The following is a 24,417-nucleotide window of genomic DNA, read 5'->3' as shown; positions in this document are numbered from 1 at the left end:
ATCTTTCCGCACGATCGAACGCCGAACCCTTTTTAGTTTAAAGACCAAGGAGAAATTATCCGCTGTATGTAGTAAAGAGAGAAATAGGTGCGGGTGCCAAGGGCCAAAACACCATAAAAGCAAAGCCCGGAACAAAACCCGAGGTGCTAGGTAGTGGATTAGTGCTGGTGGTTGTTGCCGTGATCGTGACTGTGGTCATGATCGTGCGCATGAGGGCTAGTGGCGCTGTGTGACGATTCACTACATCGTCTTGTTGACGAAGCCTTGGATGACGAGTCGGCAGGGCAGCAACCCTGGGCCTGGCAGTCATCGATACACTCAAGGAGGCAACTATCACCCTTGTTGAGATCAGCAGGACCGTCTAGGGACAGAGCAGCAGCTTCCGCATCGTGTGAGTGCTTCTGATCGAAGCAGAACTCGGGCTGTATCGTAGCGCTGTGAATGCCGAACCCATGGAGACACTTCCGAGCTCGACGGGCCAGCTCCATGTACTTCTCGCCACTGTGAGAATCAATGGGGAAAGACACTTGGAGGTGCATGCTAGCGACAAGTTTGGTGTCTGAGAGTTGCCAGACGTGAATATGGTGGCAAGTAATAACGCCGGGAAGAGCTTCGATGTCTTGTCTAATCTCAGGGACGCTGATGTGCTCAGGAGTGGCTTGTAGAAGAACACGGGCAGTGCCTCGGGTGAGAGGAATGCAGGTCTTGAGGATAATAGCAGTGATGAACAGGGAGACGGCGGGATCAGCGTAGACTTTGCCAGGCCAGTCCGTCAGCCAGATAATGAGAGCCGTGACCATGACACCTATGTTGCCAAGCATGTCTCCAATGACGTGGAGAATCATAGCATTCATACCCATATCAGCGTGGTTATGGCCGTGGCTATCCTTCTTGCCAGCTTTCTTGGGGAGAGTGTGGTGGTGGCCGTGATGAACGCTCGAGTCTCGTCTAGGTCGTCGAGAGTGGGAATGAGAGTGAGAGTCTTTTCTATTGTGACCGAGCGAAGAACCCTTCTTAGCAACGTCTTTGAGAAGAGGTGACTCCTCATGCGCCTCGTCCTCTTCCATTATCAAAGAGTTCTCGGCGTCGGTCTCGCTCTCGCTAGTGCTTTCGTTGGTCTCACCACGCGTTGCTTCGATGATGCTTTGTCGGAAACTTGCTGGGTGAATGCTCAAGTCATCGAGACTAGCGAAACGCGCATGTCCACTCCTACCGGATCGATGATAGTCGCGGCCTCGTGTGGATGCATCTCGGCTGTGTCGCTGTTCGCTGGATTTACCGTTGGACTTCTTAGAAGCTGTTGCACGGCGAAACACAGCCTCGGGTAGAACCTCAGCAGCACGGCCACTTTCGTCTGCAAGAGTGCCCTGGGTTTGGTAACCGGCGTTGCCTTCCTCCTCGTCGTGGGCGTGGGCGTGAGAATGTCCGTGATCATGATCGTGGTCGTGCTCGCCGGGTCCATGAGAGTGGCCATGGCCGCCGAGGACAAAGAAACCGACAAAGTTGGAGAACAGGCCGGCAGAACCAACAATGAGCATGAGCTTGGGGTTGTTGATCTCGGGGGGTTCGATGAATCGGGTCAATGCTTCGAGGACGATGGAAACACAGAGGGCGATAAGGAAAACGGCGTTGAAAAAGGCACCAAGAATCTCTGCGCGAACCCACTAGGAGACAGTTAGACATGCGCATCAGCATTAAAGGGGGCGCGATGGTTTGGAAGACGTACGCCAAAGGTGAATTCGTCAGTGGAAGTCTTTTGTGCGGCTGACACAGCCCAGAGGCCGATAACCAACGAGATGATATCATTGAGCTGCGCAGAGTTAGCTGATGTTCTATCCATCGATTCGCATGCAGCGCGAAACAGATGCGATTGACTGACCATGTGAAAAGCATCGGCCATGAGGGCCAGCGAGTGGGCAAGGAAGCCAGAGACAATCTCGACGAGGAAAAACAATGTGTCAATGGCTATCATCACCTTGATCCTGGTACTCTTGGACCAAGCCATCTTTTGAAGAACACCCATGGCGAAGAAATGACACAAGCACCAAAGAGGGTGCTCACTCTTGTCGTGGGAAAAGGATAATGAAAGTCAAGTTTGTTGGTGTTGAAGATGGAGAAAAAGAGCCCGGGAGCTGGAGGGGGAACCTAGTGAAATGGCCACGGGCTGCAGGAGATTTCAGCGACTTTTAGGTTAGTTACGATGACGGAATGCGACAGTGGAGGCTGCTGATCCCTAGACCAGGGATGAGATAGGAGCTGCAGGCTGAGACAAGCAAGGGCTGGTTACACAGATGTGAGAGATGTTTCTCAGGTATGTAAATCCCCGTGTCATACAGTACAACAGATTGTCACAGGAAAGGAAACATTAGGCTCGAAGCAACGAGACGAAGAAAGCTCAGGTCAAAGAGCTGATTAATTTTATTGCATAGTTTGTCATTTATTAGTGGCAATTCAATGGTTAAACGGCACGGCATTCGACGATCGAGACTAACACGGTGACAGAGCTTTTTCGGTTGCGGGCGATACATTACCAGCCTAGATCAGATTGGTTCTCTTTTCTTTTAGTTAGCAGCGTAATTAGCGTAGACAGTTTCTACTAAGAAACATTAGAGAGGTGAGACAGGGCTGGCGCTATATATCGTTAGTTAACGGCATGTCTTAGCTCACTGTCGACTCCGGCGCCCGCTCTTTAAAGGCAGCTAGCCCGTGAATCAGCACTCTCCAGGGTCCCTAGCACCCAGTTCAGCGAGTTATGATAAACGTTACCACGTATAAGCTTAGTCCGACTACCTACGAGTCAAAGTTTGGTTACGACGGACTTCGAGTCAAAGATACTCGGTTCGGGATATATTCCAATAGAGTTCAGTAGGAAGAGCCCGGTCAGCCGGTTCGGCAACAGACCCGTTCGCCACTGGGGCTGACTCCGACTTCGGTAAATGGGTAGTTCCATCCAATCCACTTCACTTAGACAAATGCATCCATTGATATGGAGAAACATTTGCAAACTAGAAACATGGGAAGTTTCTGTGAACCTTTTCTTAGCAGTCGACTATTTTGAGACCTCCGACAGATGTTTGATGCTGCCACAATTAGATTGTGCAATCCGACGCTATACTACCAACCTAAGGTGCTACCCTCCACTCCTAACAAGTATCTTATGTATCCAACAAGCCACCCTGTTTTCCCACCTCTCGCAAGGAAAACAGCATCAGCTCAAGTTCCCCATCTGAGCTTTCTCGTTGGATGAGCATCCATTGAATCGTGGGGGCTGCGGGTTTCGACAATTATTTAAACCCCAGTTGATATTGCAAAAATCCCCGGAACGGTTACAGCTCTTCCGAGAGACAACTGTCGAACCACATATCATATTGTGGCTACACGGTAACTGGTTCACTTGGCTGTTTTGCGCATCTTTACCGTTCTGTGTGGCTCCTTGCATTAGATACCGCTGTCTCTGACCCAGCCATGCAGCCAGCCTCAGTCTTTCAGCTTTGTCCGGCACATGCCAACTATTGAAAGGGGCACGCCTAGCATGGCTGCGCCCAAAGCCTCAGCGCAGTGAATACGAGCCGTGCTGCAAGGCGTACAGTCCGGACTGATAGTATGTTTTTCTATCAGGATCTCATGATAAGAAATTCTTATTTCGGTTGGTAAATCAGTTTTACGTGAGATAAGCTGTTTTCATCTGGCTGATTCATTTTGTTCATGATCACCGATAGGACTGGCGCTTCGATCCTGTGCATTGTCCAACATGACACCAAAATTGATGACGGATTGCCAAATTAGTTACAACACAAGATTGGAACTTATGAGGGCCACATACTCATGTATCTAGATATATACAATCAAATAGCCTAGAGAATCGCATGCTCTGTATTTCATCTGCTACAAGCAATTTTGCATTGTAAGATAGGAACTGTAGGGTATGGTAGTTACAGCCTGTTCATGATTTCACACTCGGTGGAGCTGACGACGTTTAGCGCCTCCAACGGCCCGCACCCGCACCCGTACCCGTCTTTAACAAGCGCCAGGCGCCTCATGATGCATACAGAATTGAATGCATTGTTATTCTCCTGGTTCCATTGTGAATACAACTGACTGACTGTCCGTCTCTGGGCACATAGAAACAAAATACTAGTGTTACTGGGTATAGTTAGTATTTTGGGAGGCCTAACATGGTACGTCGCCTGATCATGATGTGAAACATTACAAAGGCACCCATCCATAATTCAACAAGTGCTGCGGTTTGCCGCCCATCTTTCTATGGTCACTGCTATACGCGCCTTTCAACCCCGGATAGCGACATGGATAGACCCAAGCAGATAGACTGGTTGGTCACCCATGTCCCACAGAGCCAACAATCTTGTTGGTTGCGATTCGTGATAGAGGCAGTGCTCTTGTCTGTTGGGTTCTTAACAACTCATCCCCACCTTAGAAGCTGGTTGTTCTTCCATATTCTCAATATAACTGTATATTACTATTTATCCTTTATTTTGGTTGTAGGCTTCTGCCATAAGCATTCATCTTCTGATTCACAACGGAGATGGAGGCCGCCGCAAGCATTATTGCATTTGTCCAAATCTCGACAGAAATTGGAAAATGTATCATCAAGACGAAGAAGTTGTGGGACCAAGCCCAAGATCTACCTCAGGAAACGCAGCTTCTTTTAACGCGTCTACAAGGCTATAAATCTATATTTGAAGCCCTAGATCAGCAATATCCGAACCAGCAATCTTTCAACATGCTGCCTACATTTTCGCTGGTGCAAGATAACTTGCGAGCTTCAATGGAGGCGTTAGAGTTGCTTAGACAAAACGCAGATTATGTATCCTCGAAACTCGAAGTCAAGACTGGGCTGAAGCGGAAGCTTGCCGCTGTGAAGATAGCCATTGGAAAGGAAAGCTCAGATCGACTCATCACCAGACTGAACGAGTCAGTAACATTACTGAGCTTGGCGCTACAGGCTTGGAGTATGTAAGTATTGACATGACGGGCCTGGGTCACATTTCCACTTGCTCAGTAGGAACTAATGTATATTCGCTAAGGACCATCACGATAATGACGCCCGATCTAATTGCGAATCAACTCACTAAAGCTCTCAAGAACCATTGTGAGAGTTCTCAATCTGAAAAGAAACCCCTAATCGAAGCCCAAACGGAAAGTAAATCTCTTTACGATGTCACAGCGATTGACGAAGGTCAACTACCACGTAAGCCGAAAGACGATGCAAAGCTCAACAAGAAATATACCGCTTCGAGATTTGGCCGTTTCGTCATGGCATATGCCACGACCACTGGTGCGTGGCAGGCGTACCTTCAACTGCCAAGTTGGCTTTCATCGTCCGTATATGAACTACAATCGACTCCAACTGGCTACGGCTGGACATACAACTATCGGGTGTACAACCTCGTTTCATCCAAATCTGATATTATCCAGAAGATAAAACAAGGAGATAGGGATGGCATTCTTGAATTATTCGGAACCCGGAAAGCATCTCCATTCGACAAAGATGAATATGGACAATCTCTTCTCTATGTATGACACCAACCTTTGACAGCGCTGGGATTGATTACTCATTTGGCTCATAGCACGCTGCGAAAAGCAAAAACCTAGACATTTGTCAGTTGCTGCTTAGCTTGGGACTTCGAGAAGCTTTGGTTGAGAAACCTGGCCCATATGGAGAGTGAGTCTCAACGTAATAGTCGAAAGATGAGTCCTGACAAGCCCTCAGGAGTCCATTGGCACCGCCAGTGCTCGTTCCCAGTCGAAGCCACCCGGAGAAAACATGGCTTAAGATTGCAGGATTATTCCAGTCATACATGGATGAGCCAGAGACCAGTATGGTTCTGCGTATGTTCGAGTATCACAAAACTTGCGATTATGGTGACGAGTACGTTAGAATCTTTCGACAAAGATTCTTGCCTAACTACTACCATGGCCCACTAATCCATCGCTTGGAAGCCTTTCGGCTCGGTTCTTTTCATTGCCAAGATTTTACAACACTCAAAGTGCTTCTGGCCGAAGACCGGAAGTTTACCAGCTTCGACGTTAGTGAGTCAAGCCGCACTGGCTTTTCACTCGTGCACTCCATAGCTGTGGCATTCGGCATTCGGTTCGCGGATGAAGTCCTTCCGTTTAAGAGAGACTGGATTATGTGGTATCTATCGCCCTTCGGAGATCATTGGAGTCACATGGTACAAGGGGTAGCCTCAGTTGCTACCGCGAAAGATTTGCACACAGTTGAGAAAATCCAACCTTGGGACGTATATCAAGTTCCATGTTGGAGAGGTACACCCTTGATTTCAGTGATCGGCGGAGCCCTTTGCTATTTGTCACCGGATATCAGTTTCGTTCACTGGGACAATGTCTTCCAGGAATGCATCCAGAAGTGGGCTTCACTCTTACAACTAAGCGGAGTTGACCTGATGCTCTATGGAGAACAAGAAGCTGCAAACCTCAACAAATATTTCCGCTCATCTTTCGATATGAGTGCAATAGAGGCGTCGAGAAACGAGATTCGAAATGTTATGCCCCGAGGGAGTGCCAGAATGACATTTCGACGAGCAGAGCGTGCTGATCGAGAGAGGTGGAATAAAAACCACTGGGTACCTATTCGACTTTTGAAACTCAAGTTTGGCCAAACGCCTGGGGAATGGCAAATAAGTTGGGCGCCGGAATTTGAATGCATGGCAAATGAGTTTTGGCAGATGGTAGACAAGGGCGAAACCACAATGCCTGGGTCATGGGTTGATGGATAACAAATGCAGTTGGCAGGCCATGATTAGCAGCGAAAGCAAACAGCATCATTTGTGTGACATATCTCTCACCTCCATCGAGAATTGCTATTGCTATTTGAATAGTTGTTATCCATAGTCTGGTTCAAGGACAAGTATCTAACGTTATATTTGTTAAACAGATAATACGGAGTAGATCCGGTAACGGTATCTTCATCGGCAGCAAGCCGTGGCCCGTGCCGCTAATAAACAGTCCACTGACAATTCCGCATCTTGCCATCCAACCATTTGTGACATTTTAAGTGTATCTGGTTATCATGTCACATCAAACTCAGCCTATCTACATCATACTAACCTTACCTGTTAACCTTTGGTACACACACATGTGCTGTACCCCGCCGTGTAAGGCGGGGCAAGTAAGACGAGAGGTCATGACATACATCCGTTCCTACCCAACCTTGATCCCATCCATCTCAATCTTACTCTACATAAACCTTTAGCAGATCGTCCCTGTGACATTTAATTTTCGGTATGAATCCGTTTGAAACCACCATGACGACCACTCGGCCAGCATCAAAGGCCGGCTCATGGTACGAGGGGGATCAAAAGCTGTTGCGTCGTGAGCTTCAGAACTATCTAGCGGCAGTTCCGGAGAGCTTTGATGGAGTTGCACTGCCCATTCCCGGAGCCCGTGTTATCGTCGCCCCGTGAGTTTACCTGGAAAGTACATCGGTATAATCTTGAGCTGACGACAATGTGCTGCAGCCATGCGGGATATAAATTCTCTGGGCCATGTGCAGCTTGGGCTTATAAGACTCTCGACTTGAGCCGTGCCAAACGTGTCATTGTCCTTGGCCCATCTCACACTTACTACCTCGAGGGATGTGCAGCAACCACTTTTGAGAAATATGCGACACCCTTTGGTGATCTGGAGATAGACACAGAACTGGCCACAGAGCTCGAGGATGCAGTAGCAATGGAGCCTATGTCCAGAAGGGGGGAGGTTAACGAACACTCTCTTGAGATGCATATGCCGTACCTTTACCTCCGCTGCCAGGAAACATTTGACTCGCCTGATAAGTTCCCCAAGATTGTGCCCGTGCTCGTGGGAAGCAATAACAGGCAAGAGGAGAAGGTCATAGGGCGAGCCCTATTGCCCTACCTCAGAGATCCTGAGAACGCCTTCATCATCAGCTCCGATTTCTGTCACTGGGGCGATAATTTCAGCTACCTACCTTACTCATCTACGAAGAGCCCTTCTGATCTGACACAGTTACAAAAAGAAAGCCCCAAACCCAACGGTCCACCTATCCATGAGACGATTAGAGTCATCGACGAAGCGGCCATGGACGCCGTCAAGAGTGGCAGCCATGATGCATTCCTTGACAGTCTTAAGCAAACACGAAATACTGTCTGTGGACGCCATCCCATTGGCGTCGTGATGGCAGCTCTGGAGTTCATCCGACAAGAGGATGCGTTTCAAGATAAGGGGCGATTTAGTATTATTAAATATGATCGCAGTAACTTGGTCGAATACCCGAATGACATGAGTGTCAGTTACGTGTCTGGGTATGCTATTCTCTGAGCATGGGCATCAAATATGTGGGCGTTCTGTTATAGTGGGAATACAGTATTCGATTGAGTCAGAGTCGTAGTGTTCGTGGACTTCTTGAACGATGATGGAGTTGTATTGGTTTGGTATGGGACGATGATAGAAGTAAGAAAGAGAGTCAATCCCTTCAGGTATCTCAATAGCACCATACCAAGCTGTTAGTGACAGTCAATTCCGCATCTATTACGAGAAATACAAATCACGGTTTGTCAAATCAGAGTTCTCGGAATAAACCTAGGGTCCGTCGGAAACGGAATTGGGAAGTCTGTTGGGTTGTGCTGCGCAACAAGTTTCTGCGGCTGGAAGGGTGTCAAGTGTCCCGTCTTTTGAACGGCAGAGTAAGACGAAGCATCCATTTGTTGGTGGAACTGGCCAAGGGCATAAGCTACGGGAAATTACGAGGTGCATATAAATATCCTGGCTTCTCTGACAAAAGGGTTGCCTCTCACTGTAAGGCTGATATAAACGTTTCCGTGCTCGACTCTATACCAGACATAGGACAAGATGAGCGATAGTTTCTCGATCCGAAAATACCACGAATAACGAATAGCCTCCTTGGCAATGCCGCTCCAGACCCACGCGGCGAAGCTTAAGTTCATTGTTCGAGACCCCCTGGTCAAGGTCAATCTCGAAATGGTGGGCGCCATTTTGCAGAGCTGAAGGACTAGCGCAGGATCGCAGGGCTCACTCAGGCGGAGGCTGTCAGCCTGCAGATGAACGGATTCAATTGCTTCAATTAGCGGATGACACCAGAGACTTTGTTTATGGATCAGAGTTTGAAGCTTTTGGCGATGATGTCGGATAGTGCCGGTGATTGCGATGATAGTCGGAGGCAAAGAGAGATTGGACATAAAACACCAGACTTGTTACAGAATTCTCAGTCAGACTCTGAAGAAACCAGGATTAATGGAAAGCAGGCGCCCAAGGGTGAAACAGTGGAGAATGCGTCACCAATGAACGATGCTATCGAGGGACAGTGGTTATTTCGGGATTGCCCCTTGTTCAGGGGTGTTGGACAAAATAAGATAGCGAGATCGATGGTTTTATTTGGTGGTAGCGTGTAGGCTTGAATCTGTCTTCTGTTCTCCCTCTAAGCCAAAATCATGTTAAGCTCATTTATAGCTAGGTTGCTGCAGGTATCTGGTGCCATTCTATGATAATCCAATTGAATAAGTGTCGCATGATTGACCAGACTCTCAAAGTGTTTCTGGCTGTTGCAGCTCTGGTTTTGAGCACCTTTATCATCGCATCGCGTACGATCAAAGGGGCTGTTTTGAAGCTGATCATGACGATGCGAACCTTGGAACTCGGCCAAAACAACCAGAGAAACAGAGTCTCTTACGTAGCCGTCGACACTAGAGGTCGCAACTGGAATCAGATTTGCATCTCTTATCCCGACTATTGGACCCTGCATCGCCGTCCAAGAGAGCAAAGGGGCTTGCACATACGGAGTAAGCAAGGTGCTTGTACGGAACAGGGCTAAGCTAAGGTAATCTCTAGCCCACTAAAGGCAGTGAGCGGCGTCCAAGCGCCAGTGCCTTAGCCTCCACTCTCACCCCAGGCCCGCTAACATTTCAGTGGCTAAGTGCTACTCTGCCACTGCCACTGCCGCTGCTACTCAACACCTCCACTAATCTCGTCTCGCACTTGGGCTGGGCTCGCACTCCCATTCCTGGCCGGGGCCTTCCTTGCCATCTCCCGTCACGTCTCATTTGCACCTGGCCTTGATCCTATTTTTCTGACTTTAACTCTACACCCTCCCTCGTCTTACTCAACTCTCTTTTTACTTGCCGTCTTTTCCTTTTTTACCTTTTTCTATCTCGTCAGTAGTTTACGCAAGTCCCGATCATTCTTCTCTTTGATCGTATATATACACGAGTCTTACTCCTTTCTCTTTGCTGCGCGACGAGAAACACTCACTCTAAACCTCTTCCTTGGCAACTCGACTCGATACGAAAAGCGACGAGAAAAAAACAATTAATCAAAGACAATCCTCGAAGAACGACTAACCTCCGGTGAAAGGAGGTAAAATCTGTCGAAAACTAAATAGACAATACAGCAGAGCTCCAGCTCAGTCACAACAATGAGTGTTAGTTTGCGCCTCCTATCCAACCCTCTCCTGTCGATCCCGCTTCAATTTTAAGTGTTTCCCATGCTATGCCAATTGAGCTTGTAGCCTATCGCGACCTGTTGTTTTCTGTTCCAATTGCCCTAACCTTTTTCATGAATAATCTGCTGACTTTTGTTATAGTACGGGTATGTTTTGCCTGAGTTATTGCATGTATCTTACTCGGTTTGCTTACTGACTCTGACAACAGATACGGTGGCCAAAATCCATACGACTCCCCTGACCAGGGCTATGGTGGTAACAATGGCTACGGCAATGGCGGTGGCTACAACAGCCCACCCGCTCAGGGTTATAGAGGTGAGAATTTTGGACTCAAAGGGTTGTCCTCTTCCACCACATGCTGACATGGCTTGAGGGATAGGTAGCGTCGAGATGGCTCCCCTTGCCCACAACGCCGGCGGCTTTGGCCAAGGCGACCCCAACGCCATTCTCAATGAGTGCCGCGACATCGACCGTGGAATCGACACTGTCGAACAGAACTTGGAACAGCTCCGTATGATCCAACAGCGAACTCTCGACGACGCCGATAGCTCAGGTTCCAGTGCCGCCAGCCGCCAGCTCGACTCACTTTCCGCTGATACCATGTCTCTCTACCGTGAGCTCACCGAGCGAGTCCGCACCGTCAAGTCTAACCCTGAGGCGAAATCGCCAAAGAACAACCCTCATGTCACCCGCATTGACCGCCGTCTCAAGGCTGCCATCACCCAATACCAGCAGGTCGAGTCGCAGTTCCGAAAACGCACACAGGATCAGATGGCCCGCCAGTACCGCATTGTGCGCCCAGATGCCTCGGAGCAAGAGATTCAGGCTGCTGTCGAGGACACTACTGGAGGTCAGGTCTTTAGCCAGGCCATGATGCAGAGCGATCGCCAGGGTCGTGCCCGTGCTGCTCTGAGCGCTGTTCAGGACCGTCACCAGGCTCTCATCAAGATCGAGCAGCAAATGGTTGAGCTGGCTCAATTGTTCCAGGATATGGACACCCTCGTCGTTCAGCAAGAAGCTGCCGTCACCCAAATTGAACAGAAGGGCGAGGAAGTCGTTGAGAATCTCGACAAGGGTAACGAGGAGATTGGTGTGGCCGTCAACACTGCCCGCAAGACACGCAAGAAGAAGTGGATCTGCTTGGGTATCTGTGGTATGTATTTGCGACCCCAACTTGATGTGAGGCATCTCACTAACTTGTCCAGTTGCTATCATTGTTGTTATTGTCATTATTGTTCTCATCTACATCTTCGTCATCAAGGGACAGAACAACAATAACAAGAAGCGAAGTATCGAGGCAGCCATTGGCAGCTTGCCCGTTATGCACACAGCTGTCCTACCTGCTCGCTTAGCCCGTCGTGTTGCTGCCGACAACACAGCATCCTCTCTGCTCAACAGCGTTGGCGGAGGGCGGTTCCATCTACCTCAGCTACTGCGGAACTAGGTAGGAGTCGAACGATGAGAGAATGGCTCGGAGGCGATTGTCTTCGAATGACGACAAGGCGATACTTGTACTCATTGAGGAATATATACGCGCTCCAGAGAAGTGGGCCGGGATCATGTGGAGGTAAAAGCAGTGTTAGAGCTGTATTTGTGTTTTGCGTATTCCCATTGGATTTGGATCATAACTGTTGCTATAGCCCGATAGCCCGTCTTTCTTTTCTCTTTGTTGATACAACCGGGTTTGACTCTGCCACTCTTCTGGCGTTTGATTTCCTTTTCTCTTTGCATTAGTTCGAGGCGTTTATAGTATGAACTTTTAATTACATTTCGCTTCCTCACTTGTGTCGATACATCGTGATATTTTGACTCAGATCAAATATTCAAATCGCTAGTTAACAATCTGACAAGCTCGACACCCATACGTATCAGACAAAACCTATACGCCAAGCTGTATTCATTCATATTCAAAGGTGTCTGGTCCACCTGAAACTGTGATGACCCATATTCTTACCAGGGCATCTAAGTATATTGTCGGTGCCGAAGTTTCAAAAGTTTTAGTCTTGGAGAATCACAATCTGTAGGTGCGTTAGCATGGTGCAAACGATAACAGTATGCAACTCACCACTGTTGATGGCACATTTCCATCTTTGCCGATACAGAATCTCAAACTCATTAAAGCAAACGGAACTTCTCGAGTGAGTTCCTATCAATCGTTCCCTGCTTTTGCCTTCCCCTTCCCCTCGTCCTCATTGTAGTCTACCACCGCTTCATCAGGTGCACCGTCGTCTTCTTCTGCATCGTGAATATCTTCATCCTGTCCTATTACCGCACGCCTCTTTTCAGCCTCATCAACCACCTTCTTTAGCACTCCCATCCGTCTGCGGAACTCTTCGGCCAAGACATCGACATCCTCCCCTCCTATGGCACCACTGCCAGAGCTAGGTAGGGACTCGGGTCGCATTTCAACAGGCTCACGCTCGACGCCTTCAACACGGAGCATTAAAGCGCCAGCACCTCCGTTCTCTTCACCCTCGCTCTGTTGGACAGCTACGCTAGAGTTTGTCACGGCGAAATCGGGCGTTAGACTGGCGGCCCAGGATACAGCCCATCGGTTCGACTCGCTTTCGGGAGCTGGCGCGAGATCTACGACAAGGGGTCGGTGCGACGGGTCTTGAGCACCGGCTGCGAGGATCGAAGGGTCATCATCGGAGAAGACGTAGTAGACGCGAGGGTGCACAGTAGTATTTGTAGTTGAGTTGGTCAGGAGAGTGAATAATGGTTCGAAAGGAGGCATCGGGTTCTCGATAGCTTCGTTCTCTTCGTCTGGAGTTTGATTATGAGAAAACTCCAGATCCAGGCCTTGTACAGAAGACGCCGTCGCAGCCTCCGGGGGAGACGGAACCCTATCGGTTCCAGACATCTTGGTAGAATGTATGTATTGTTGAGCTTCTGTAGTGATGAGAAGACGATGTCCAGTCCCGGGGCATCTTTAATCGGCGATGATTTGTCCTTCGACACTGTTATTTGTTCGTGTTAAGCTGCCGAGCTCTGTAGGCTGCAGAGTCGTGGGATGACGGAAGGAGCTCTTTATCTTATCGCCACGTGGATACTGTCTAATGCACGTCTAACCCAAGCACAAGCAAACTAGCAACTTTCTTACCGACCTTAACCGGACCGTGATTTGATATAGAGCCATCTATATATATATAATCATGGATCGCGTAGCTAGTGATATCATGCCAGTAGATCAAGTTTGGTTATTGTTGTGATGTACTTGTTGTGGCTCCAACGGTTTCCCTGCAGGGGTAGCCCATCGTGACTTGGCATGTGACTGACTTCAAAGAGACAAATCCAACCTCAAAACACCACCTCAGTTTGAAGTGTCACCGAATGTACGACCTCTGACTCAAGACTTTCCTGCAGATCACTGAAGAGTTACATTGTATGGATGCATGCCAATGCACTCTGACGTACATTGTTAGCCTCATGGTGCCTCGTTCTTGTCGCCCAAAACGGCCTCTTTGGAGCCTGACTTCACCGTTGATGTGATACGCACATGCCCTACCGCCTTTTATCCATTGCTTCCTTGAATCAGCTCGACCCTGGGGCGACTATGGATAGAAAAAGAGGGCCGCCGTGCATCTTATATCACTGTGTAAGGTGATAAGAGGTCAAATGAACTAGGCAGTGAGTCATTAGCTCATGTTTGAGGGGAGTCAGGCATCCAGTGCCTTTGTTCCCTGCCCCAAAAAAAACGCCGGTCCCGTCTATTGTCTATATATTCTCCTGATGGCATATCCTTGCCTCTATTTTTGACTCTTTCCAGAAGAATCCCCGTTTTCCTAGCATTCCTTCGTAATGTAAACGCTTTTCCATGAACCCAATAGAGAAAATTGAATCGAATATGATCAGATAACACCGATATATGCCCATCTACTGAAAAAAAAAACGCCGTATCACTCCCATCTATGCAAAATGCAGGATATGGTCAAAGGAGCGGTAAAGATTTGTCAGGACGAATGAAGAGCGCGGAAGCCAGCCGCAACCAAGCTCCTAGACTTGTCCTTGGAATCAGCAGGACCGTTCCAGTAAAAGAGGCCCTGCAAAGACATTGTTAGCGATCCAGTGACGATATTCGGCAGCAAGTGATGGAGACACGGTGTTTCTGTGTTCAAGACACGAATGCACGACACCGTGGCCCTCGCACCCATAGTTAGGCTACTCACCCCTAGTCCCTTTTGCTTGCAGAAACCAGCCTTGATCTTAACAGTATCCGGGTTGTCGTACGTCACAAATCCGCCATCTGCCCCCGTGCAGTGTGCTGCAACATGGCGTTTGTCGACAACCTCTTTGCACCCCTTGCGTGGGAGTTGATTGTACTCAAACGTGCCATCTTCCGCACCACCAACGCCCTTGTATTTGTGTCCTGCTCCTGTGCAGTGAAGGAAGCTTCGTCCAAAAGTTGGAATACCAAGCAGAATCTTCTTAGGGGGGAATCCCTTGGACATGAGATAAGAAACCCCTGAGGAAGCTGATGTTTCTTCTTTGTCCATGGCATAGAGTTGAGCGTGATGCCCAGCCTTTGGAGTCCACGAACCAAAGAAATCGTAGGCCATCAAGTTGATAAAGTCCAAGTATTCGGCGATCTCCATTAAATCAAGGAACTGCAAAATAGACTTGGCTGCAGGAAGTGCAGCGGTGAGTACATAATGCTCCTCTGGTAGATGAATGCGGACAGCTGCTAGAAGTGCAAGAAAGTCGTAGCCTTGTTGGACATCGCAAGGGTATTCCCATGCAACTTTGAATCATTTTGTTAGCTTCGTCATCAGAGCTGGAGATCTGTTTCAAGCGCTACCTACTGTCGATTCCATCCAGACCCGATGCTTCAACAAGGCCCTTAGCTGATCTAGCAAAATTGTCGCGCAATAGAGTGCTAGATGCCACCAGGGGGAAAATCTCCGAGGAGTTGCCGCCCCCGATTGACAGAACAACTCGAAGATGGGGATGCTTCTGCTTGAGGTGCATGAGAGACCCTAACCCTCCTTGTACACCGTCAACAGGTGCACCAGCATCCGCCCACTCATCACTGAGCTAGATTCAAATTCCGAGTCAGTACCCCCGATTGCCGAGACGTTTGAAATAAGTCGTGAATATAACTTACGAAAACACCGCCGTCGACTGAAACACTGGCGTATGCATAGTAAACGTGGTTGATACAACTGTAGTTGAGCATTCCTGGTGTATCTCCCTGGTATATCCGGTAGTTGGGAAAGTATACCGCATTTGTGAACATGACATTGGACATGCTCGAAGCAATCCGCGACTTGCGCGACGAGCTCATGATGAGTGATTTGAGAGATCAGGCGAATTCGAAAGAAAAGGGACAAGGCAAGTGCCAAAAATGAGAGAAAAATAAATATGACCGTGAGTGTTGTTTAATAACCCGACCTGCAAGAGCCTAGATGAACTAACTGGTGTCAAAATCTTGAAGGAAATAAGAGCTGATGTGTCGGCCAACAACGTTAGGCACCAGAGACTGCCGATGAGAGTCATGACTGACTGTGACAGAGAAGGATCAAGGCTATATAATACTCAACACCAGTCGCAGCCAGCTAATAGAGGGTCGGCCATCTAGGTGATGCCCGGAGAGCAGGGACTAGCATCCAAATTACGGAGGGTCCTGGATTCGGTAGGACCATGATACATGACATAATTGCGGGGAGGCATTGGAAGAAACATAAGAGCGTTGCTGGTTGTCAGAGCTGAGAAAGCTGTGACTTCTTGGGAGACCGTGAAATTGCTCTCGTTTGTTGTTAGCCCGACTTTTCGATGCTTTGACCACGCCAATTCGGGCCTTGTTAAGAAGGTGTAATCTGTGCCTCATGAAATGACGCCCAGTGATTGATGCTTGGCTTGGCAACCCAGCTTCGAATGGAGTCGGAGATCCGGGGCGAGAATACTCTTTTCCTCTTCGAGCGCAGTCCGTACAAGACCCTGAGTTGTTGGGGCCATCCAGTAGATGTTTCCAACCACGAGATGAGCTTCCATCTTTGCTAGGGAATTGGCGATAATGAAGCATTGACGTTGCGGCCTCTCCGAACCATTAAATGGCCCTGCCATGATTTGCGAAGGTGAAACACGTTGGCATACAGGCCCGCAAATGAGACACGTCTCCAATACCTAAAAACAGCATAGCGAGGCGTTATCATGTTCTCAAGATGAGCCGCGATGTGTTCCGAGGTGTCATATGCCTCGGGCAAACAAAAGGCAATGCTGAGCAGGGCTTGGCTTCCAATCACTCGTTGCAGGATCAAGGCGAGCTCGTCGCTCTACTTGAAAAGCAGCATTGCCCAAGGGATGAAACAGTCTCAGCCAGAAAGCACGCACGCAGCATTGTTCTTGATGTCGCAGCGCCCATTTTGGCGACCGGGACAACCCAGGTACAGCATCTTTGGACGAGGGTTGTACAAGAAGCGCCGAGTCATAACACAACTTCCCGATAAGCGTGTTCAACAACCGTGCGGCTCCATGGATTCGCCCTGCCATCAAACTTCTGGAAGGTCGACGGACGTTTGGAACGCGCTACCACGGATGGTGAGATTGGTTCCATAATAAAAACCATCAGGGGACGACCGTGAGATTTGGGCGCAATATTCAGTGGGCCAAACACTTTGACTTCCACTGTTAGCTTGTCCTTGTCTGATACAGTTGAGCCAGGGCCGGGTGCTTACCATCTCTAACAATTAATCATTCCGAGTGACAATTCCGAATGGTTTTAGTCTTGCCAATGCATCAATCCCCAGCTTCGAGGCTGAGGCAAGCGCAACAGCCTGAATCTGCCATCACATGGATGTGTATGAATAGGTACCGTTGCAAGTCAAATTGAGACCAGCCATTGACTAAGGTACCTACGGGCTAGCAAGCACAGTGACAGTCTGGGGATTTGGAGTTGATAGCCTACTAGAGTCCTTCTGGGATGGGGATGAATGTTAGCGCCGTTTCCAGAAGCCGTGCTCTAAAATTCAACGATGGTCGAATTTAACGACTTGTAGAGTCATAATGGCATAGACCCTGGAACTTCAGGTGCCCATAGGCTGCTGAATTCTATCGACCTGAGAAAAGTACCAGAAGGCATCCCGTCGACATGGCTGGTTGTCTGAATGTTTTTTGACTAGACTTGCTTGGGGCATATCTGTATTAACTAAATGGATCAGCTTCCGCTTCAACAATATGTCATGAGAGCTGTTAGGTTGACCTACCAATAAGCCATGGTATCAATTGCTGATGCTAGACACGGTGTTGAGTGGCATATGAACTCTGTCCCAATATAGTATCGGGTTATGCAAGCCTGACTGCTTGGCACTTGAAATAGAGCCAAGAAACGCTTATGTATGGACGTATCCTCGTTGAAATGCATTGGCGTATCTGTTGTGCCTTCTGACTAGTATTGTACGATACCCGAAAGGTAATACCTGGTGGTTAGTGTGGAAACATCAATGGCTGACGTAGATACTTGTTAGTGAAGAGCGAAAAAGCAAAGTGTTGGTTCAACATGTGAGACCAAGTGATCAGCAACACGGTGGAGAGCTGGGCGCGGACAAGGCTCCTTCGTACATGTGTAAGGCAACCTTGCCCAGCAGTAAGCGACAGTAGACACAGTCTGTACACCCATGTCGAATCCTACTTGATCAACCAATGTTAGGTCTAAGATCTGTCAAACGATAGTGTTGACCATTGTTTGCATCTTCAATGAAGCCTAGATATCATGACCACAATCAACTTCCTTTTTCAAATAACCATTGATGGAATGTAATATGACCAACTGACTTGAATTTTGTTTCAGTTTTAAGTTCATTGAGGGGTCTCTTGGCCTTTCTTCGGCACTGCGCCCCCATAGGAAGCAAACAAACATAGTGGCCCCCCCCTTCTTCCTGGACCAACAGTCGAATCGCATATTGTCGTTATGCGCCATCCGCATAGCTTATCACCAACAACTCGCACAAGCATGTAGGTTGTAACGAAACATACCACATGAGGTCCATTTCACCAATGTTAGGAGGTGAAGTCCTGCCAGAAGGAGGGGTCACCATCACGGTAGCAAACGTGCAGATGACCTCCCGCATATATTGATAATACCGAAGCCAGAAATGTTCATCCCTTGTGTACTTGGCTGGTTTCACAGAGATGATTAATGTGGCGCAACCGTAGTAGAGCATCCCAACAGATGATAAACAGTGCCGAGTCCCTATTCTGTATAGTTGTGTTGTCTTCCTTCCAACTTCTTTCCACAAGTTCACAGCCAAGATGCCAGAGACTGATAGTCACTCTTTCTCGATCATTTCCGAGCCGGGTATTGAAACAATATACACCCCAACAGAACAAGACACGGATGAATATGAGCTCGTGTTTGACGATGCTCGTTCTGAATGCTTGCAACAAGACGATGATTCAAGCTGTTGCACGTCATTAGCAGCCAGCATATTCGACTATGAGCACTCTCATGGCCGACGTTATCACGCCTATTTGGCGGGCAGATATCCGCTACCCAATGACGAAGGCGAGCAGTGTCGCGAGCTAGCTGAGCATTTCCTGATGCAGCAACTTCTGGTATGTCAAGATTATTGGGCAACAGCAATTAGAGTCAAAGCAACAGCTAACCATCTGGTTGATGCAGGATGGTAAACTCTTTCTGTCCGAAGTTGACAAAGACGCGAAGAAGATAATCGATCTCGGGACAGGAAACGGTGAGTGCCAAGTGCACTTTTGACTGTTTTGTACTTATAATTTGTAGGGGCATGGGTGATAGACGGTGAGCTAATATGAAAATATTCCAGCTGCCTTTCTAACAAGACCTAGTGGCCGATGAGTATGACAAGACCAGCGTGATAGGAACCGATCTATCCCCCATTCAACCTAAATCAATGCCTTCGAATGCATCCATGTTTGTTGAAGACTGTGAGGACCCCTACTGGGCCAATGGTAAGGACTTTGATATGGTTCATCTCAGGGGAATGGTCGGATTTCTTCTTGACTTGGACACAATGGTTGTTAATGTCCACGAGTGAGTTGAATGCCTGATATGTGATGCCCAGCTAATAAAGGGAAGACACCTGAAGGAGGGTGGATGGATCGAGTTTCAAGATTTTGACTACACAGTTCGCTGCGATGATGGCACCATGCAGAAAGACGATCCACTGCGAGTTTTCTTCGATACCTGCGCTCAGGGGATACGAAAATACGGCTGTACCAACTTTGGCAAGAAAGACGTTCGGAAAAGTCTCATAGCCGCTGGCTTCACTCGAGTTCAGGCCGTGAGTGAGAAAGTGCCTATCTCATGCTGGCCACAGGATGAAGGAACGAAGGACTTGGGGAAGTTGATGGAAGCCAACATCATGGATCTGATTGGTTCGATGTCTGTCAAGCCGTTGAATGCCTTAGGAATACCAGAAGAGAAGCGAAAAGAGATGGTGTCTCAGGCTTATAAGAGCCTCAGGAATGATAAAGCTCATCGATACATGAACTGTCGTATCATTTATGGCCAGAAGAATGGGGACCAAGGCTCCGTGGCTAGTCTTGGTTTTGATCCGTGATTTCTCTCGACGCTTGTGGTTGCTGAGGCGGAATGACTTTCATGTTCAGCATATAGGTAAGGATGGAAGACAAGATGGAGGTGCAGGAGGCACTTGGTTCCCACCATGTCTTGCTAAAACACTTGCAATAGCGATGACAACAATTTACCGTGAAAGTCAACGCTTCCCTTCCTTGATTTCCCTATTTGAAGGGATCTTACACAGTTGCAATAATACAAGGCTGTCTTATTGAACAAACAATATTTTAAAATGGGCGTGTGAGGACAGCGAAGCTGAAGTTCAAGCAAGCTTGTGTGGAGTGACGTTGGGTTAGCGGCGATCCTGGCCGCTGACAAACCTCGGTCGCCGCACTGTACCTGCAGCTCTGGAAAATGTTAGCGACCAAAGCTTTGGCCTAAATCTTGACCTTGACATCAACAGAGCATCTATTGCAGCGCGAACTAAGCAGCATCCACAACGACCTGACTCGGAATATTGAAAGAATATTACTAGAAATAAATTGACTGCTCCATCCTCTGTAGGCGATCAGCCTGCGCCATTCTCACACATCATGCCCGGCGCCGTCGAATCTCCTGCCTCCGCCATCCTCAACCACTCTGCCACGCCCTACAACTTCCGATTCTCGCCATTCCTTCGACAAACGTACCAGGTCGGCCTGTCTCCCGACCGGCCAATATGCAAAGCCTTCCAGTCGGGCCACTGTCCAAACGGCACACGATGTCCTGAACGTCACGTCTCTGATTCCAAGACGTCGCAGCCGAGCGGTGGTCTTAACTCGCTCGTGTGTAAACATTGGCTGCGCGGCCTGTGCAAGAAGGGCGAGCATTGCGAGTTCCTTCACGAGTACAACCTTAGAAAGATGCCCGAGTGTAATTTCTTCATGCGAAACGGGTATTGCTCGAATGGAGATGAATGCCTATACCTTCACATCGACCCCCAAAGTCGGCTGCCACCCTGCCCTCACTACGATATGGGGTTCTGTCCCCTCGGGCCCAACTGTTCAAAGAAGCACGTGCGTAGGAAGCTCTGTGTGTTTTACCTGGCAGGTTTCTGCCCCGATGGACCTGAATGCAAAGAAGGCGCCCACCCCAAGTGGTCAAAGGATCTGGAGAAGCCAACCCTCAAATCAGAGGAGAAGAAAGATGAAGACATTCGAATAGATTCTGCGCAGGATGATGTGGACAGGTCACGCGATCAACAGAGAGATAGGGATCGGGATGATGGGGGCAGACATAGAGGAGGCCATGGCGGTCATGGTGGTCGAGGAAAATGGCGAGGAAGAGGCCGTTACCGCGGGAGAGGTCACTAAGCCACATATTTACTTGTTGTACTTTTACTCAGTTGATGATACCCACATGATTCCCATGTCAAAATTTCATGTAACTGTGAACCTCAAAGTACTGGTCGAAAGTAAGGCAATTGGATTTGTATTTTTCCAACAACCGTAGTGTGAAAATCATTCAAGAGTTGGAGTCGTGACGGCGTCTATATGTAACAAAATCGAACGTTTTACATGTCCCATCATAATGCGTGTCATGCAGATCCAATTTACATCGGATATCCAGCATAAATTTCAATCTTTATCGCTCAAGCGGTCTCAGATGCCTGGGGAGTCCACATAGCTCCCTCATTGTCAGCATGCCAGACGTTAGCCTCTGTTGGGACGGCGACAAATTCGCTTGATTCTCCTTCGCCCTTCTCGCTCTCATCATCCTCGTCACTGCTCTCTGAACCTTCATAGGAGCTTGTCTTCCATGTGGAGAGCTCGTCAACTCGGCGGATGCCCATCATCCAAGAGACGAGGCCTCGGGGGGCCCATCGTCCGACGAAGCCGTACACGCTGGCGCCGAGGCCAACTCGTACGGTATCAGCAGTGATGGAACCATCAATCACATCGAAAACAGAGTTGTGGAGGCGTCGAAGCGAGCTTCCCTTCAGTCCACGGATACGACCTCCGGAGATAGCAGAGCTAGTTTGTGCGACAAAGTTTCGAGCATACACGTGTCGAGCGCCCTCAGGCCAGACGAGAGGAGACTCGGGGTTTCCTGCGGTGACGAGGCCTTGGTTGGGACCGCCACGAGTCGGGACGAAACTGGAGAAGTCGAACGTGCCGAGCTGCATGTGGGTCACCGGAATATCGAGGGGTCTAAGTTCGGCGGTGAGGACTTCCGTGAAAGCGGACAGGGCCGAGCAAACGGTAGCCTCAGGCGCATGAAATGGTGGGTTGATTGAGGAAATGATGGAGGGAGTAAAGACAAGAACCTTGGGAGGAATCCATTTTTCTCCGATGGGGTTCAAGCGGGATGTGAGTAGTGGTAGGAAAGCCTGGATTGTAAGGATGGGCTGGAGGAGGTGGGTATTGAAAAGGTCGGCAAAGCTGGATGGTGGGATTGTTGCGATAGGAGACGTCTGGTAGTGGAGGCTCGGGATCAGGATAACGGATTTCAGAGTGAGCTGGTTGGGCTTCATTCCAGGGCCAGGAGCTTGAGGTGACTGGAGGAAGTGGGCAAAATGTTCGATGGCAGAGCCGGCATTGGGAGGCTAGGGAAATGTCAGTATAATCACAGGACAGCCCATATGGCAAACTCACGTCAGTGGTATCAATGCTCAGAGGTCGAACATCGGGTCGCTTCATAGCCTGAACCATGGACTCGTCCTCAGCGGCGTTGCAAACGATGAAGACGATGAAACCCCGTCTCTCCATGTCCAAAGACAAAGACCTTGTCAAAGGAAGAGATGGAGATCCGGCGATAACGACGACATCAGTACGCCCGCCATTTCGTGCCCTTCTCGCTCGTCTTGTCTTTCTCATGGAGCGACTTTCATAGTATCCTTTATAAACAACGGTTCCGCAGGTCAAGACTATCATTCCAGTCAAAATTTTGTGCTCGGCAATCCAGTTTTGGAGCCTTTCGAAGCGCCCCAAAGAAACGACTGCCACCACTTCTTTCACCGCAGGCTTAGGCCTGACAGACTCTGGCACCCATTCCGAGGTGGACAGAGTCTCTCTGACAACTACAGCGGCGCGGTCGACATTCTTATCAATGAACTCGGAAGCAACGTCGGCGTATTGGCGAACTTGGCTCGAGAGCTACAGTACAATAAGTAAAATGTCTTGGGGGGAAAGAGCCGCATGTCTTACCGTGTCCAACAGCTGCTGCGGATCGACCGACATGGTGGTGGTTGGTGAAAGAGAAAAGATTGTTACAGGCTCTTCTCATATGACGGTGACCTTCATGCTAGTGGAGAACAAGGTACAAAAGCTTCTGATACCCAACCTCTTTTCCGCGCACGGGCCATCCGATCTCCGCGCCGGAGCACGGGGCTTAGTCCTCCGATCGTAACCTACCCGAGGTCGGGTATCTAGACGAAGGTAGATCATACTAGGATTGAAGGTTCTCGTGAGTGAATTTGGTGAACCATGGCCTACTTTACATGGAACAAACACTGTATTCTTGTTGACTATGGAGTTTTTTTCTTACTATTTTGTTAGTCATGTAGCCAAGAAACGTCCTTATCAAGGTTCGTATTCATATGTCTAATGTTAGAATGCAGAATGCAACAGTATGGATGTTTGCCATGTCACCATTCCCTTTTCAATATCACCCTAGGTTTACATGATATCTGCGAAAAATTATCCCAAGACTCATTGTGAGACGACAGAAAAGGTGTATCATAAATACATATGAAGGTTATATTGCTAGGCTAGTCTACTCTCCCCAGAAGACTTTACGAGAGAGCTCTGGCTCTTCAGGAATGATAACATTATTTTGACTTATGAAAATTTGCTCCTCAGTGTTATTGAACAGGGTCAAGTAATGATCCTGTTCCACATTTCGGATTGTGAACTCTCAGACCGGCTCAACAACTTGGTCTTACAAGTCCAAGTATCTCGTCGATCTGCATGCCCAGTTGGCCTCGCTGAATGTCGACAGTGAATACAGGTGTCATGAGTGAGTTGATCTTGCCATAATTTCGTTAAGAAAGACTCTCTGGTGAGCGTTTATCCACGCAAGTACCAAGGTTGTGTGTCAATGCCTGTCTGAACTTACACAACCGGGATAAGACTAACATCACAGTACATTCCAATTACTTCTTACATCAACAAAGCATAGTTACCTCTCCCTGTCTTATGCCTAGTGGTGGTGCATTTCCAGTATCAAATGAGAGTACTGCAAGTTACTAACTAAGTGATAGGCTCCACAGGCTTCGGAGGTGCAACTCCCATCAACCGCTTGTAGTTATGCAGTGTAACCGCACGAACTTCGAAACAACAGAAGAGCCAAAACAATAAACACAAGATTTGTTCTTCAGCTCAGACTCAGAGACGATATTTCGTCCTCAAGGATGCATCAATGCTCGAAAAAACGTCCTTTTCATCGACCGTCTTTCCTCTGTATTCCAACAGAGTTCCACTTATTGGTGCTA

At 48.5% G+C, this 24,417-nt stretch overlaps 9 protein-coding genes across 9 annotated transcripts; 5 read left to right on the top strand and 4 right to left on the bottom strand.

Moving 5' to 3' along the window:
* Window positions 1-68: 68 nt before the first annotated feature.
* Window positions 69-2,191, bottom strand: FOBCDRAFT_1954 (cation efflux protein). Its single transcript, XM_031181169.3, has 3 exons — window positions 1,880-2,191; window positions 1,727-1,810; window positions 69-1,664 (listed from the first exon to the last, which is right to left on the bottom strand). Exons 1-3 carry the CDS (start codon window positions 2,021-2,023, stop codon window positions 159-161), a joined length of 1,734 nt encoding a protein of 577 aa, XP_031041937.2. The 5' UTR covers window positions 2,024-2,191; the 3' UTR covers window positions 69-158.
* Window positions 2,192-4,468: 2,277 nt separating this feature from the next.
* On the top strand, window positions 4,469-7,027 carry FOBCDRAFT_210689 (uncharacterized protein). The gene is made up of 4 exons (XM_059609313.1): window positions 4,469-4,974; window positions 5,046-5,535; window positions 5,589-5,683; window positions 5,732-7,027. Exons 1-4 carry the CDS (start codon window positions 4,544-4,546, stop codon window positions 6,756-6,758), a joined length of 2,043 nt encoding a protein of 680 aa, XP_059463797.1. The 5' UTR covers window positions 4,469-4,543; the 3' UTR covers window positions 6,759-7,027.
* Window positions 7,028-7,286: 259 nt separating this feature from the next.
* FOBCDRAFT_123859 (MEMO1 family) lies at window positions 7,287-8,319 on the top strand (the record flags this gene model as incomplete). Its single annotated transcript, XM_031181164.2, has 2 exons — window positions 7,287-7,441; window positions 7,500-8,319. The coding sequence occupies 2 exons, from the start codon at window positions 7,287-7,289 to the stop codon at window positions 8,317-8,319; spliced, it is 975 nt and encodes a 324-aa protein (XP_031041932.2).
* Window positions 8,320-10,640: 2,321 nt separating this feature from the next.
* FOBCDRAFT_1937 (t-SNARE) lies at window positions 10,641-11,957 on the top strand. The gene is made up of 2 exons (XM_059608754.1): window positions 10,641-11,609; window positions 11,662-11,957. Exons 1-2 carry the CDS (start codon window positions 10,847-10,849, stop codon window positions 11,898-11,900), a joined length of 1,002 nt encoding a protein of 333 aa, XP_059463796.1. The 5' UTR covers window positions 10,641-10,846; the 3' UTR covers window positions 11,901-11,957.
* A 232-nt stretch (window positions 11,958-12,189) lies between these two features.
* FOBCDRAFT_210684 (uncharacterized protein) lies at window positions 12,190-13,524 on the bottom strand. Its single transcript, XM_054702715.2, has 2 exons — window positions 12,522-13,524; window positions 12,190-12,474 (listed from the first exon to the last, which is right to left on the bottom strand). The coding sequence occupies exon 1, from the start codon at window positions 13,317-13,319 to the stop codon at window positions 12,606-12,608; it is 714 nt and encodes a 237-aa protein (XP_054558690.1). The 5' UTR covers window positions 13,320-13,524; the 3' UTR covers window positions 12,190-12,474; window positions 12,522-12,605.
* An 885-nt stretch (window positions 13,525-14,409) lies between these two features.
* Window positions 14,410-15,740, bottom strand: FOBCDRAFT_266906 (glycoside hydrolase superfamily; the record flags this gene model as incomplete). The annotated part of the gene is made up of 4 exons (XM_031181152.2): window positions 14,410-14,499; window positions 14,626-15,197; window positions 15,259-15,490; window positions 15,561-15,740. The coding sequence occupies 4 exons, from the start codon at window positions 15,738-15,740 to the stop codon at window positions 14,410-14,412; spliced, it is 1,074 nt and encodes a 357-aa protein (XP_031041920.2).
* Window positions 15,741-18,703: 2,963 nt separating this feature from the next.
* Window positions 18,704-20,252, top strand: FOBCDRAFT_246622 (S-adenosyl-L-methionine-dependent methyltransferase; the record flags this gene model as incomplete). Its single annotated transcript, XM_059610787.1, has 4 exons — window positions 18,704-19,039; window positions 19,074-19,143; window positions 19,256-19,460; window positions 19,506-20,252. 4 exons carry the CDS (start codon window positions 18,704-18,706, stop codon window positions 19,987-19,989), a joined length of 1,095 nt encoding a protein of 364 aa, XP_059463795.1. The 3' UTR covers window positions 19,990-20,252.
* A 148-nt stretch (window positions 20,253-20,400) lies between these two features.
* FOBCDRAFT_1924 (uncharacterized protein) lies at window positions 20,401-21,355 on the top strand. The gene has a single exon (XM_031181149.3). It carries the CDS (start codon window positions 20,540-20,542, stop codon window positions 21,296-21,298), a length of 759 nt encoding a protein of 252 aa, XP_031041917.2. The 5' UTR covers window positions 20,401-20,539; the 3' UTR covers window positions 21,299-21,355.
* Window positions 21,356-21,374: 19 nt separating this feature from the next.
* On the bottom strand, window positions 21,375-23,192 carry FOBCDRAFT_1922 (uncharacterized protein). Its single transcript, XM_031181147.3, has 3 exons — window positions 23,132-23,192; window positions 22,580-23,080; window positions 21,375-22,530 (listed from the first exon to the last, which is right to left on the bottom strand). The coding sequence occupies exons 1-3, from the start codon at window positions 23,162-23,164 to the stop codon at window positions 21,577-21,579; spliced, it is 1,488 nt and encodes a 495-aa protein (XP_031041915.1). The 5' UTR covers window positions 23,165-23,192; the 3' UTR covers window positions 21,375-21,576.
* Between the last annotated feature and the right edge of the window lie 1,225 nt (window positions 23,193-24,417).

Source organism: Fusarium oxysporum, chromosome I, assembly GCF_013085055.1.
Source record: "Fusarium oxysporum Fo47 chromosome I, complete sequence".
Classification (NCBI taxonomy): domain Eukaryota; kingdom Fungi; phylum Ascomycota; class Sordariomycetes; order Hypocreales; family Nectriaceae; genus Fusarium; species Fusarium oxysporum.
The sequence above is the reverse complement of the archived record's forward strand: the minus strand, read 5'-3'. Positions and strand labels throughout refer to the sequence as shown.